The sequence below is a fragment of the Columba livia genome, chromosome 3, assembly GCF_036013475.1.
Source record: "Columba livia isolate bColLiv1 breed racing homer chromosome 3, bColLiv1.pat.W.v2, whole genome shotgun sequence".
NCBI classification, from domain to species: domain Eukaryota; kingdom Metazoa; phylum Chordata; class Aves; order Columbiformes; family Columbidae; genus Columba; species Columba livia.
The window spans coordinates 36,724,911-36,738,871 of NC_088604.1; the positions used below are offsets into that span (position 1 = coordinate 36,724,911).

Below are 13,961 nucleotides of genomic sequence, written 5' to 3' on the forward strand. Positions count from 1 at the left end.
GCAGCAAGCTGTGTTGGTCTTTTTTATCTGTAATGGAGAGCCAACTTTTAAGTGAAACAGCGTGCACAGTTATACAGAACTTTTATATTGGCAATAAAATGCCTTGGCCAAGAGAAAAATATTGTATTTCTCACAAGAGTCTGTTCCAGTATAGTGTAGATTGACTCAGCTTAGCTCTCCAGTTTGGCTTGGGGAAAATAATTTCATTTTAGTTGCATCTATCCTCCATCTCTGACAGATCTATCAAAATACTGGACTTAGCAGTTAAACTTTCCTGTCACTGTAAGTTACATCTCAAATGGCAAAGCCTGGCTGGAAAGCTGAACTATACAACTAGAAAAATAATATTCTGTAAGCCTACCAGCTATTTTAAAGGTCATCAAGTGAGAGAAGCACATCCACTACAGGGTCTTCACACAAAGTCATAATGAACTTGGCTGTACACAGTTCATACACAAGACCAGCTACTTCATTTTAAGATTTCCAGACCAACCACTTGCGATACTACATTAGTGTAAAGTGCTTTACTTAACATGTTAAATGAGAGTTGTTCCTATATTAGCCCCCAAAGGGGTAATGGCACAACAAAGGCAACGTTCCAGGTTTGAGACAGGGGAATTTCCTTGCTCAAGACAGAAAGTGTCTGTGGGATACAGGCTGGAGTAGGTATCACTGTGGCTCCCAGGGCTTGCATTTCTTTTGCATTTCTCTATTCCTCTAAAATCTGGATTTGAATGAAACGTAGATGACTTGCCCATTTCTCAGTATATAATCCTCATCTAAAGAGAGATGAAGGTTGTAAGTGATACATTAGCAAATTCTTTGAGGTATTTTTAAAAGCTGTTAAAGCACAAATGGCTAAAATCCAGCCTTCAATAAATGTTGGCAGAAAGGCAGAAATGTTGTCTGAAAAATCCACAAGCCAGGCTAAATAACAGAGTAGGATAAGAATTAATCTTGATGATCAGTCATGAAGCCAGGTGTCTAAAGAAGCAAAATATTTTAACAGATATATGAGCTACTTTGTTACAATCAATATTTGCCAGGCTCTTGAAATCCTAGGGAAATCAATCCTGGATACAAAATACTGTGTTTTGAGTGGACAGAATAGTGTAACTGTTTTCTAAATTACATTTCACTGTGCTGATTACATATATGCAAGATGTGTATACCAAAACCTAATGTTAATAGCCATCATGAACATCATCTGTCAGGCTATGTTTTAAAATCTTCAGAAAATTAATACTTTGCTTTGGAACTACAAGGTGAACTTTTTCTAGGTAACTAAAGATACAGGTTCTGCAGAAACCAAGAAGGCATAAGCCAACACAGAAATAAGTACAATCTGACCTCTAGTAGCACAGTTACAGATCTGCTCAGGAAAAAGAGGTTTACTTAGCAGTATCTCACACTGAATAGTGTGCTGAGCATTACAGACTTATACACACGTTAGTTTAATAATTATTACTTACAATCCTAAATAGTAGCTGAGCATTTAAATAGAGAATCTCCTTACTGTCAGTATGTCATTTATTTACATTACTTCAAAAAAACCCAGTATTTTTTCTATGGTCTCTTTGTTAATAAATACGAATCAACCCTCTCTCTAGTCTTTATGAGTATTGTAGCAATAAAAATGTGATTTCACCCGCATATCTTGGATTTTAAAATATGAAGAGACATTTTAGAGAGGAAAATAAATGAATGAATGATTAGCCAAATAACTAGCATAATTTAATTTCATGTAAGCTCAGGAAGATGCTTTAAAACAGCCCATGCACAAAAACAGATGCAGTGCTGGGTGATGTGTGTGCCGTTAGAGTTAATGGAGCTTTTGTGTCAATTAAAAACTAGCTATGGTGTATCAAATGCTGCCTTACCTCTCTCCCTGCCTGGGCCCAGCCCATGCTTTAGAGAGCAAAATATTTTAACCATCTTACAGGCATTACAGACGGTCAAATATTTTCAGAGGGAGATGCAAATTTCTGGTATGACTTGCTTTGGAGACAAGGGCTCTATAAGCAAAGCCTGCACAACCAGATCTCCAAGAAATCATAATAAGGTAAGCAGCTGGATTTCCATCAATATAACTTCTGAAATGAGGACACTGTATTGAGCTACAGGAAAGTGTTTCAGTCATGCTGCTGCAAAGGTTCACAGGAAGAAACACAAAGCAAACTGCAGTGCTTGTGGCACAGAAGCCAGGCAGCAAAGCAAAGCCACTATCTGCCTGCAAATTTATATATTTAGTTACACATATGTTTATATATTTAAATATACATTCTAAATCAGGACAGCTCATGTCCCATAAAGTGCAGGGCTGAGCAAAGTCTGGTGTGTTTTCCCATCCCTGAGCAGGAAGGATGCTGGATAGATTCTAGATACCGACACAGTGGAGTGGAGGTGAGCTGGGAAGTGGTGATTTCAATACATTGCTGGAAACCTGTTCTTCCAAGCACAAAGGGAATGGTGTGCTCTATCCTAAAGGCATGCCCACAGAAATAGCTGCTAAAATTGGTTCGTCCTATAAAAACTGAAAGACCAAAACCTCAAAGTGGCTGAAGCCCTATGACCAAATTAAGATAATTAGTGCAAAGTTTCAGAAGACATCAGTAGATTCAAAGATGCTCTGATACCTAAGCCAGAATTTGTACACTAAGATAATCTTACTTGCACAGACTGCTAGTTTCAATACTACTGCTTTTCACCGTTTCTTCCTTTGCTAATCTACTAAATTGGGTTTTTCCATGTTTCAAAAGAGAAGTGATTTATTCTTCTTGATTTTTCAGAATAAAGCCAAATTTCAGAGTTTTGAAACTGCTCTTTCAGTTGGTTGGAACTAGTGTGGGCTTATTCCAGTAAGGAAGAATTGCTAAAAACTCTCTTGATTGATGAATCCAGACTGATAGGGTATAATTACAGACGCATCACAGATACATAAAACTTAGTCCTGTGATTAACTGTAGAATTCCTAACCTCACATTTGAGCAGTATTTCACAAAATCCCCTTTATTTATACACAGACACAGAGTATAAAATACCACTTCTTTTAAAGCTTGGTGTCTGCTTGCACCTGTACCTTGCTCTTGTGCACAAAAATCTATTTGATGACACTGAACACTCAAGCTGCACACCTGCAGTAGGTTACAAAGCTGAGGGCACAGACCTGCTCACTCCCTGTGGTCAGGCTGTTCCCCCACTGCTCCATTGTCCACCCCTTCCCTCAGTTCCAGACAACAACAACCCAAAGAAAGCAGTGTCTGTTCCCCACACCATTCCCAGTGCATCCATCCCAGCCTACTTCTCTTTCATCTCCTTAGTGCAATATTATCCCCACTCTCACACAGGCATCCTCTTCCCAGACCTGGATGGGCAGAATTACAGACAAGGACTATGGGAAGGAGCAACTCTATGTTCTTAAGAGAGCCAGTGAGAATCCCTCCTACCCTAAATAACAGAGATCCCACCACCTTCTGAGTAGTTATCATTAATAGCTAACCTGTCCTCAGCTACCGGTTTAAATCTGAAAGACTGATGCAGCTTTGCCTCTCATCTGAGATCATGGTTTCTTGGGTCTTTGCATCTTTACAGTAGCTTCATGTAGCATTATGCCTTCAATGTAGCTGCTGTTGCACTTAGTGGTATGAAATGCCTGCTTCCAACAAAGTGGGTAAGTGCTTTAGCAAGGCCTTCAAAAAGATGGTGTGGTGGATACAGAGGTAAACTGACAAATTTCTTCTGTCATACTAAACTATATTTCAAAAATATGGGTCAGACTTCACTGTGTTCAACCATGAACATTTGGATGTAGATACTTCACAGTGCTGTTGCAGGGCAGACATTGACCAGACCCTTCACAGGTTTCCCTGCAACACCAGGGAAGAAGTTTGCTCACCTTAGTCCTTGCAGTAGAAGTAACTCCCATGCTCCCCACATTTCTTCACTTGTTTCAGTTTTTGCTTCAGTTCTACCTCCTTTGCTAACTCCCAAAGACAACTATTCTTACACTTATTATTGCATTCAGAAATGTCTTGGCAACAGAATAAGCATCAGGCTTTTGCTACCCATATCATTTGCACAGATTAATTAAGGCAAAGGGAAGAGGTGGTGAATCTTTAGGAGCCAAGATTTATATGTATAGCCTCTCTCCTTCTGTAATCCCATATCTGAAATTCTTATTTTGTCCTGTCATTACCACTCAACGTCTGCCACTTCCCACACTGCTCACAGCACCAGCAATATACGATACATGGAAAAAAGGTTTTATCTTTTAATAAAATTTCAGATATACTTAATGTTCTAGAAGAGCAGGATCAGTAACTCAGAGTATTATCTTTATATCACTGCCACTGCTTCTACCATAGGAAGTTTCAGGTGGCTTTTCTAGGCATTAAAATTTGTTGGGACTCTTTGTTCCCCAAAACAATGTCAGCTGTCACTACTGGACATTTCATGAACTAGATGCTGTCACCCACCAGCAAGTAGCACCTCATATTACCGAAGTCTTATATGCATTTACAAAGCAAATCTTTCCCTTCTGCCCCCCCAGCTATTGTTTTTGCTCTAGACTTTCCTGCTTGCTTTTTTTAAAAGCAATTTATTAGATTTTTCAGTTGCCTTACTAAATCTTAGGAATGGAAATCTGGTGTAGCCACCTGATTTTGCAACCATTCTGAAATGTTAAGGTGGTCCTCAGGATCTGGGAAGACAACAATTATTTAGTTTTCACCATCCAGGCTTTCACCTAGGGAAACACCAGCATCAATCCGGAAGCCCTCAACTCAAACTACAGTACATTTTGAAAGGCAAATATTATATAACACAGCTAAGAATCTCAAATAAAGCCAGTTAAAATGAGTGACAAATGAATGCAGAAGACAAATGACAGACAGTGCTAGCCCCAAACATTAAAAAAAAAAATCTTTTTTTTTTTGTTTTTTTTTTTTTGTTCAAACATCTACAATAAGCTGAGCTCGTGTTTTGCAGGTATTTACCAACCCCTAAGGCCCTCAAGGCTTAAAGGAGAGCTACAAATATCTCATGTGACCAGAGGTGCCAGCTTCTAATAAGTCAGCATGCAGAATAGCAAGAACTTGGGGAAGGGCCATATCAGCTGCTTGAAACTTGTCCTCCCCTCATGAAAAATGCAGGGAAAGGAGACAGTTGCTTCCTCCCCCAGATGGGAGCCCTCCTCCCCACCCACTCTACAGATTGTAGTGAGACATGATTAGTCATTACAGGACACAGATGCACTCATGCCTGATTGATGAAACTCAGATGGTAACAAGAACATGTTCTCATCTACAGGCCAGGAGACAACCACTTGTTTTCCTTGCAAGCCAGATTTTATAACTCCTTTGTGATGGGGAGAACAAGACTCACTTTTGTTTAGCCCTACTCAGCATGCTGGGGAAATAGACTGGTTTTACTTCCTACAGTGTGCAAGCTTCTTGCTTTTCCACCAAGTTTGCTTTCTCTCTACGCTTCCATTTCCTCACAATCTGTCAAATGCTGCATGTATGACAGGCTTGCATAAAGCTGTTGGCCATGAGACGTATACTAAACAAGAACAAGGACCAAGCATTGTGGACATGTTGCAGAAAGGCAACTGCAAGAGCATGTACCTGCCAGAGAAAAAGGCCTCATGCTGATGTTTTGCCTCTCAAAACATGTAACAGTATATCTTATAGAAATAAACAAAGTTTGTTATAGAGAACATTCATTGGCAATTCAGTAGTTCTGCATTATCTTAATTAGAACGACACACCAATGAACTGCTCTGACTACATTTGCATCCTGTGTTTGGTTATGACTGTCCTCTGGAAACGCTGTCCTCATTTTGCAAAGGCACGCACAATACAGTGGTAAGAAGTCAAGCACTCCCTGTGTCCGGCAGCACACAGTGCATAGGAAGGTTGGGCAAGACTTGATCAGCCGGAGCCTGAGAGCACCATGAGCCTTTCAGGGGGAGCAGTTACCTTGTTCAGGTCTTGGTGCTCAAATAGGGAGAAAAAACAGTGATTTGCTGAGCCTTACCAATTTATAATCTAGGACAGTCTGACTCAGCAGGACACTCATCCTAAGGCTGAATATGCATAAAAATCAACTTTTCAAATACCAAAATTGAGAGATTCAGAATATCAATGTTGTAGCAAGTAAAAAACCAAAATGACTAATCAAAAAACCTCTCAGGCAATGGTACTGCCCTGCTGGTTGGACATCTTGGAAATGTCTTTGGAAACCAATTCAAGATTCAAATCTTACCAGAGCATACTTGAGTCACTTCAGTGTTTTATTGTTTATAGAGTACTTCTAAGCAACCGCTGGCATTCAGTGCTGCTTCATCTCTTCATTTTGTTACTCAGTCAAGGAGGTGTCTACTTAGTCACCTCATACCAGAAAGGCTTTAATTTACTAGACTTTATGAAATGTTTTCTCCTCCTTTTATCCTGCCATAAGATGAACCTTAGCACAAGCAATTCCTATAGCACCATAGCTGTGCTAGGTCTCAATAAGCTCTTGAATGATACCTCATAGGAAAGAAATCAGAACTAGTATTATAAACTTTCACAGTTCCAATATTATTCAAGTTTAAGGAGATGGGGAGCTTTAATGAAGCCTCCTGAGGTGTGATAGGTCAAACTAGAGAATTCTGCTCTCCCCACTTTTCTTGTGGCTTTGTGTTCAACCTGGCTTTGTATGGATCTCTCCTGTACTGCTTAAAGATCAGCAATGTGCAGCAGAATCAGCAATCAGTGTCAGGACCTAAACACATTTTTCCCCTCTCAAAGTATATTATTATGTTCAATATCTCAGTCATCATGAAACCGGCAACAGAATATTTACTTTGATCAAGGTGTTTATTGCATCTCAGAGGGCACACATGCACTGGGGTTTTTTGTTTTTGTTATTTTTTTTTTTTTAAACTGAAATACAAAGAAGAGCCATTTTGAAATTAGCTTTTTATAGAACTTTTCCATCACGGTGTATGTTATCCCCACAGCAAATTCAGATACAACCACTTTTAATGGTACCATACATTGATTAAATAGTTCATTTGAAAGACTTCAGATGAATATCTTTCCAACCCAATATGCTTTTACAGAGAACTGCCAAGCCACTTGTAACACTGATCAACAGTGACCTCATTGAAGAATCAAGATCTTATGCCAAGCCATCAGCAGAAACAGTATGAGAACAAATAAAAATTAAAGAAACACAGTATGTACAGTAAAGAGCATGGATCTCTGGATCAGAATTTAATCTAATCACCAATAGTACAAAAGCTACTCACAGCGCATTCGGGGCAATGGAGAAAACACTAGCCTAAGGCATACACAGGAAAGCACTAAATTAAGAGATGTACGTAAGAACTGAACAGAGATGAGTAACATCACTTGTAATGTTTTGACTACAGATATACCAAAGAGTGCTCCCGTATTTGAAATTCCTTAATGCCAGCACAACTATGACTGCTTTTTTCAACTACATGGAGAGAAATGGACCCTTTACTTCTTTTCAGTGCATTTAGCAAGAACCGATAAATATGCCAATTTTAAATGCAAAATCTTAAATAATTAAAACAGATTTCAAAATAAAAACAGCAATAAATATGGTATTCTTTCAGATATGATTTTTCATTCTTGGTAAATCATTGAAAAAGTACTTGGAAGTTTATATTACTTTAAATTATCTTAACATATACAGTGCACAAAAATAAAACATTTTTTCACGACAATTGAGATTCCTGTGACTGGAAAAAAAATGTATTCCACACAATTTCATAAGTATTTTCCTTACTATCTGGTATTATCACACTATGTTTTGTAACAGATAAAGGGGAAATTGAGTCCTAGGGAAATTTTAGGTGTCCTCAAAAAGTTATATACATTGAAACCTTCAAAAACCACAGACATCGCTCCAAATGGCTCACCAAACAACAGCTGCATAATCTGTCCCTGTAGGATAGGTTCAGAAAAGCACTAGAAGGCATCAGAAACATACATCCATTGTTTAAATTGTAAAACACAAATAACCCAAGTACACAAATTTCGAGAGAGTAGGGATAACAGCTAAGGTAGTACACATTCCTAATGTTCACTTTCACAGCTGTGCTACACGTTTCAGGAGGAAGAGAAAGTCTGAGTAAGCGCTGGGTTTGGTACTGGTGGCTCACTTTGAAACTCTGAGCATCCATTTTCAGACTCCAAACTCACGTTTTTATCGTTCAGTCAGAAAAACTGCAGCTGTGAATATAAAAAAAAAGTATTAGATGAAAACCAGAATAATGAGTTAGATAAAGCAGGTTCTAGAAAGAGCACCAAATCTGCTCATTATTTCACACCTCAAAGGAGTTGTTATCAGTGTTTAATGAAGCAGTAGTCTTCCTACGGACACTTATGAACCTGTCTACTACAAACCCAAGTCCCAGCAATGAAGGTGCATCTCCATGCCTGGACATCTTCACCATGTGCCAGGTACACCTTCCCGGGGCTGGAATTTGGAGAATGGGAAAGAGGTAATGGGTGGTGCCTACTAAGAGCAGCCTGATCTCATCCACTGCTGGTAACTCCAGCACAGAATAAGTCTTAGAATTAAGCTATAGGAAGAAAGAAAAGGGATTTACAAAGAAGGCTTTAAAGATATGAAATGATTGTCCTCTCCTCATCTGGCAAGTTATTCCAATCTTAATTATAAAATGCCTACTTCTGCAATATTACTTTTTAATTGGCTTAAGTGTTCAATCTGATGTTTCTACTTGGCCCTCTTCACATCCTACTCCAAAACCCTCACATAATGTTTTTACCTTTTTTTTTTCCTTCCATTCTGTAGTACTGATTTTTTGCTTCCATTTTTTTTTTTTTCTCCTTCATTTTTCCTTTTTATTTACTCCTCTTTCCTTCCCCACTGATGTTCTACATGGCACTGCTCAGGACATCATGCCTCAGCATCCAGAAAAGCAGTGCCTTGAAAAACTGTATGGCGGGGGGAGAGCATTAGCTGGCAGCAGTTAAGAGATGCAAACAACCTTCTCTTGATGATTAGGATAGGCAAGTTCTTCCTCTTCTGATCCCTTCACACCTATGATACCAAATCTACCTCCACACACTAGACTGGAACAACCCTTCAGCAGTTTTGCACCCAGTATTTTTACCTTGTTATGATTCTATTTGTTTCAGTATTAGTTTCAGAAAAAAAAAAAAAAAAAAAGAAAAAAAAAGAAAAAATGTGAACCCTTGGACCAAGTGGAAACAAGGCAAAAACGGAAGTTATAGATTGAAGGTAATTTTTCCTGGTTGTTACTTTTGGCAAAAATAGTAGTCAAAAGTCAAGTTTCAGGCTAAAATTAAGACTGAGAATTCATTTTTTTTTTTTAAACCATCACATTATCAGCGCATGTTTCTACCTATCTCTGAAGCTACAATTTGAACAGTCATATTCAATCTACCAGCCTAATCAACATCTGTGTGCCGGACACGTACCACAGCATAACATGCTTAGGCAGGCAGTCACAGAATACCTTATAGTTTACAAGAAATCCTTGATGTTAAGATCCGCTAATGGGTCCTTTGTTGGAGGTTTCTTGGGACTCTGAGTAGCAGGAGTTGGGCTTGGAGAAAGCTAACAGACGGCAGCCAGGAAGGCAGAAGAAAAAAAAAGCAGACAGGGATACACAAGCATTAGGTAGATATAGCTGGTTCCCACACAAGCACATTGCAAGCATACAAAGTTCTAATTTTTCTAAAAGTTCAGCCTACTTTCATTTTGCTCAAGCATTGTTTAGACTCCATCATTACTACAATGTCAACAATGTTTGGCTGGTTTAATGCATAAGGCTATAGATACCACATATTTTAATTAGCATAGCTTCAAATCACTTTCTCCCTGTAAGATGGAATGTTGTTAGGATCATCAGCCCAGAGAGAAGTTATGCACTTGTTAGATGTTAAACATCAGGGTGCAGAATAAGCAGAGTGCGTGCTGCAGAGTACATGTGAAAATCCCAGCAACTGACATTTAAGTGCAAGTTGTTCCACATTAGTAGTGTAAATAAGAGCCTGAAGTGTACCAGAGATGTGACTATACTATACTCCGTGCCTCCTTTGGTAGATATAAAAATCATCCATTATTCTACAGAAAGGGTTGGTTTTGCAAGTTCCATGCAACACTTTTCACTATGGAACCAGACGATTCTCCCATCCTGACCTTTCTTCCCCTTGTCCCCACCTTGCTCAGGGAACCAGGTGTTTTGCACTGGAAGAAACCCAGCAAGCTACCAGTTCAAACCAGGTAAACTTGCATTTACTGTCATTAAAGAACTTGAGACCTTAAGCTTGTTCATGTGCAGAAGGTCAGTTTTCTGAAAAATGCTCTAGGTGGGCTGGGAGGGAGTATGCAGAGTGCAGCTCTAGTAAATGTTGACGAGCTCTGAACAGAATAGAAATGTCCATCAGCTTCATTTTGAGCTTTATTCAAACGTCCCCTAAAACCCAATCTTGGATGTAGTTAGCTATAGGAGACTTTTCTAACCTGTTCCATTGGTCTTGCACAAGAGAACTGGAAAAAAAAAAATGAAATCAAAGTGGTTCATGTGATCTGTTGCAAGTCAGCAGTTGGCTTGGACAGGCTTATTCTTTGCTGGGTAAAAAACTAGCTGGATGGCCAGACCCAAAGAGTTGTGGTGAATGGAATTAAATCCAGTGAGCAGCCAGTCATGAGCGGTGTTCCCCAGGGCTCAGTACTGGGGCCTGTTCTGTTTAATATCTTTATCAGCGATAGGGACTAGAGGATCAAGTTCACCCTCAGTAAGTTTGCAAACAGTATCAAGTTGGGTGGAAGTGTTGATCTGCTGGAGGGTAGGAAGGCTCTACAGAGGGATCTGGACCAGCTGGATCACTGGGCTGAGGCCAATTATATAAGGTTTATCAAGGCCAAGTGCTGGGTCCTGCATTTGGGTCACAACATCCCCAGATGAGCCTACAGGCTCAGGGAAGAGTGGCTGGAAAGCTGTCTGGAAGAAAAGTATCTGGGGGTGTTGACTGACAGCTGGCTGAACATGAGCCAGCCGTGTGCCCAAGTGGCCAAAAAGGCCAACAGCATCCTGGCTTGTATCAGGAATAGTGTGGTCAGCAGGACTAGAGAAGTTGTCATCCCCCTGTACTCAGTACTGGTGAGGCCGCACCTTGAATCCTGTGTTCAGTTTTGGGCCCCTCACTACAAGAAAGACATTGAGGTGCTGGAGAGAGTTCAGAGAAGGGCAATGAAGCCAGTGAGTGGTCTGAAGCACAAGTCTGATGAGGAGCAGCTGAGGGAACTGGGGCTGTTCAGCCTGGAGAAAAGGAGGCTGAGGGGAAACCTTATCGCTGTCTACAACTACCTGAAAGGAGGTTGTAGCATGGAGGGTGTTGGTCTCTTGTCCCAAGTAGCAAGTGATAGGATGAGAGAAAATGGCCTCAAGTTGCACCAGGGGAGGTTTGGATTGGATATTGGGAAAATTTCTTCACAGAAGGGGTTGTTGGCACAGGAACAGGCTGCCCAGGGAAGTGGTTGAGTCACAATCTCTGGAGGTGCTTAAAAGACACATAGGTGTGGTGCTTAGGGACATGGTTTAGTGGTGGACTTGGCAGTGTTAGGTTTACAGTTGGACCTGATGATCTGAAAGGTCTTTTCCATCCTAAGCAATTGTATTATTCTAAGGCAGGCAGCTGATACTGTAAGAAATCTCTTTTACAGTTTTACGGCTAGAATTGAACTGAGGTAATGCATCCACAGAAGCTACTTTCTAGAGAAATGTAAAGCAATTAAAACTTTCATCCAGTGGTAATACTTACCTGTACACCAGGACCAGTGGCAGCTCCAAATGGTGGCCTCATCATAGGCTGCCCATACATAACTGGCTGCTGGGGCATCATGGGGACGCCTGTGCCTGCTGGAGGCTGTAAATTAATGCAGTGTGAGTAGCGTTCTGGGTGAAGAAAGGAGAGCAGCATAACAAAAGAGACTCACCATTCCAAATGCTGCTCCTGGCTGTGGGACAGGTGGAGTACCGCCTGCGGCAGGAACAGCACTTGCTGGAGGAACAGCTCCTGTCTATAATTTTTTTTAAAAAAATTAAAAAAATATAATAACCTCTGTAACAGTAGCCATCTGGAAACTGCATGAAGTCTCTAGCATTTTCAAAGTTGTTCTGGAAATTAGGACTGTTACGTAGCAGATAATACCTAACCTAAAAACCACAATGCTTCAAAGGATAAGAGAGTTGAATGAGTCCTTACACTGATGCTCAGCTTGCTTTTTCATAAGAAAGCAAGGGTGATGGACTCCATTCTCTTCATTAATGGAGTCCATTTACTGAATACAACTCAAAGTAGGCCCAAGAAAAGATGTACTTTCCTCCTCCTTCTACATAGCATAAGAAAGAAACCAAATTTTTAACAGCCAACACACCATAGCAGTTGTTATAGCACTGTGTTTTAGTAAAAGCTTAAGCAGATTGTAAAGCTAAGGGAGACCACTGCTATAACTAGTTTCCAATTAAATTAAAAAAAAAAAAATAAAAAATTATTCAGTTAGATTCACTTCAGTTAGAAAATAAATTCATACACTTAAGCCACAATCGCAAACGTTACATACTTTACTAGGGAGAGCTTAGTTTATCTTGTCATACTTTTTATTCACATACTTATCTTATTATGGTTTTCATTCAAATCGCACAAGAAAAGAAAAAGGTAATCTTTCACTAGGATTCAGGAAGATAGAACTGTTAGTTTAGTAGTCTGACTGGATATACAGCACAAGAGCATCTTTGAACAAGGCCACCCCACTGATCTAGTAGAACCTACACATCCATCCTTTTGGTTTCCTTGTCTGTAAGTTCTCATGCACAGAGTCTCCTTATGGCCTTGAAAGCATCCAAGTCTCACCTTTTTACAGATGTATACACAATCCAATTTACTAATAAGTCTCAAGAGAGGCAGGAAACATTCAGGGAAGGGATTTAAAAATGCTGGTAGGATTTTTTAGGAAACTCATTATAGCTATTGTGTGGCCTAAGTATATTGGCACAATTTCTCAAGTTATTACAGAAGCTGTAGGGTCATGCCTGAGTCTCCACATCCTTATCACCTACCTTGAGTCACTTATATCCCACTGCACTTGGAAAGCAGCTAGCACATTTTCAGCTCAAAGCACAGCACGTCTCTGGAGATATGTTGGAATTACTGCACAGTCCACTTCTGCGAATGCTACTTTTAGTGCCCTTGGTTGATCCTTGCTTCCAGACTAAAATACGCTAGTTTCTTAGGAAACTGGCAACAAGTCAAGATAAACTTAAGATTCATCAATCGGCAAACACCCTACAGTTTCTGGCTAATAATTATGAACCTCTTTTTCAGTTTGAAAGTATTCTGGAGAGCTTTTCAATAGCGAGCTGTACTGTGCTAGCAGCACAGCTGTCCCCAAACTGAAACCAGCATCTGGACACTCAGATATGGAAAGCAGGGAATAGAAAGATATGGATTAATGACATCAGATGCAGTGAGATCTGACTACAGCCACAGGAACACATTGTAGCTCAAAATTCAGTTAGGCAGATGCCAAGAAAAATGGCCATACAAACTGAATCTGCTTTTGCCTCAAAGCACTAGGGTCACTTGAGGGAATGAGTTTTTATGAAATTCTGCTGATTTTAATCCAGAAAGTGAAAGGTCACAAGGAAGGGAAAAACTGACCAAAACTTAAGTGGTTCAACCGTGACATGAAGGAAAGCTTAATTTTGGTCTCCACATTTATTTTACCTGCACATTTATTTTTCTTTGGTTTCAAAAAATACCTAAGTGTGTGATTGTGAAGAAATAAGTATAGCACCTGTGTTTCATGAAATACTATCAAAATCACCCAGCTTTCCAGAAAGGCTAGTTACTTATCGGATCATAAAATCACTACAAGATCAGGCTGATGTT

The 13,961-nt window shown here is 39.8% G+C and overlaps 1 protein-coding gene across 18 annotated transcripts in view; it reads right to left on the reverse strand.

Annotated features, from left to right (window-relative positions):
* Positions 1-6,841: 6,841 nt before the first annotated feature.
* SNAP91 (synaptosome associated protein 91) overlaps positions 6,842-13,961 on the reverse strand; it is a 67,157-nt gene continuing 60,037 nt past the window's right edge. For 16 of the 18 annotated variants that reach the window (XM_065056424.1, XM_065056426.1, XM_065056425.1 and 13 more), the window contains 4 exons: positions 12,007-12,090; positions 11,832-11,936; positions 9,521-9,621; positions 6,842-8,246 (listed from right to left, as the gene is read on the reverse strand). In XM_065056424.1, coding sequence (XP_064912496.1) covers positions 9,529-9,621; positions 11,832-11,936; positions 12,007-12,090 — 282 coding nt within the window. In that variant the 3' untranslated portion in view covers positions 6,842-8,246; positions 9,521-9,528. The remainder of the gene's footprint in view (positions 8,247-9,520; positions 9,622-11,831; positions 11,937-12,006; positions 12,091-13,961) is intronic. The other 2 variants (XM_065056431.1, XM_065056433.1) reach the window with 2 other exon arrangements.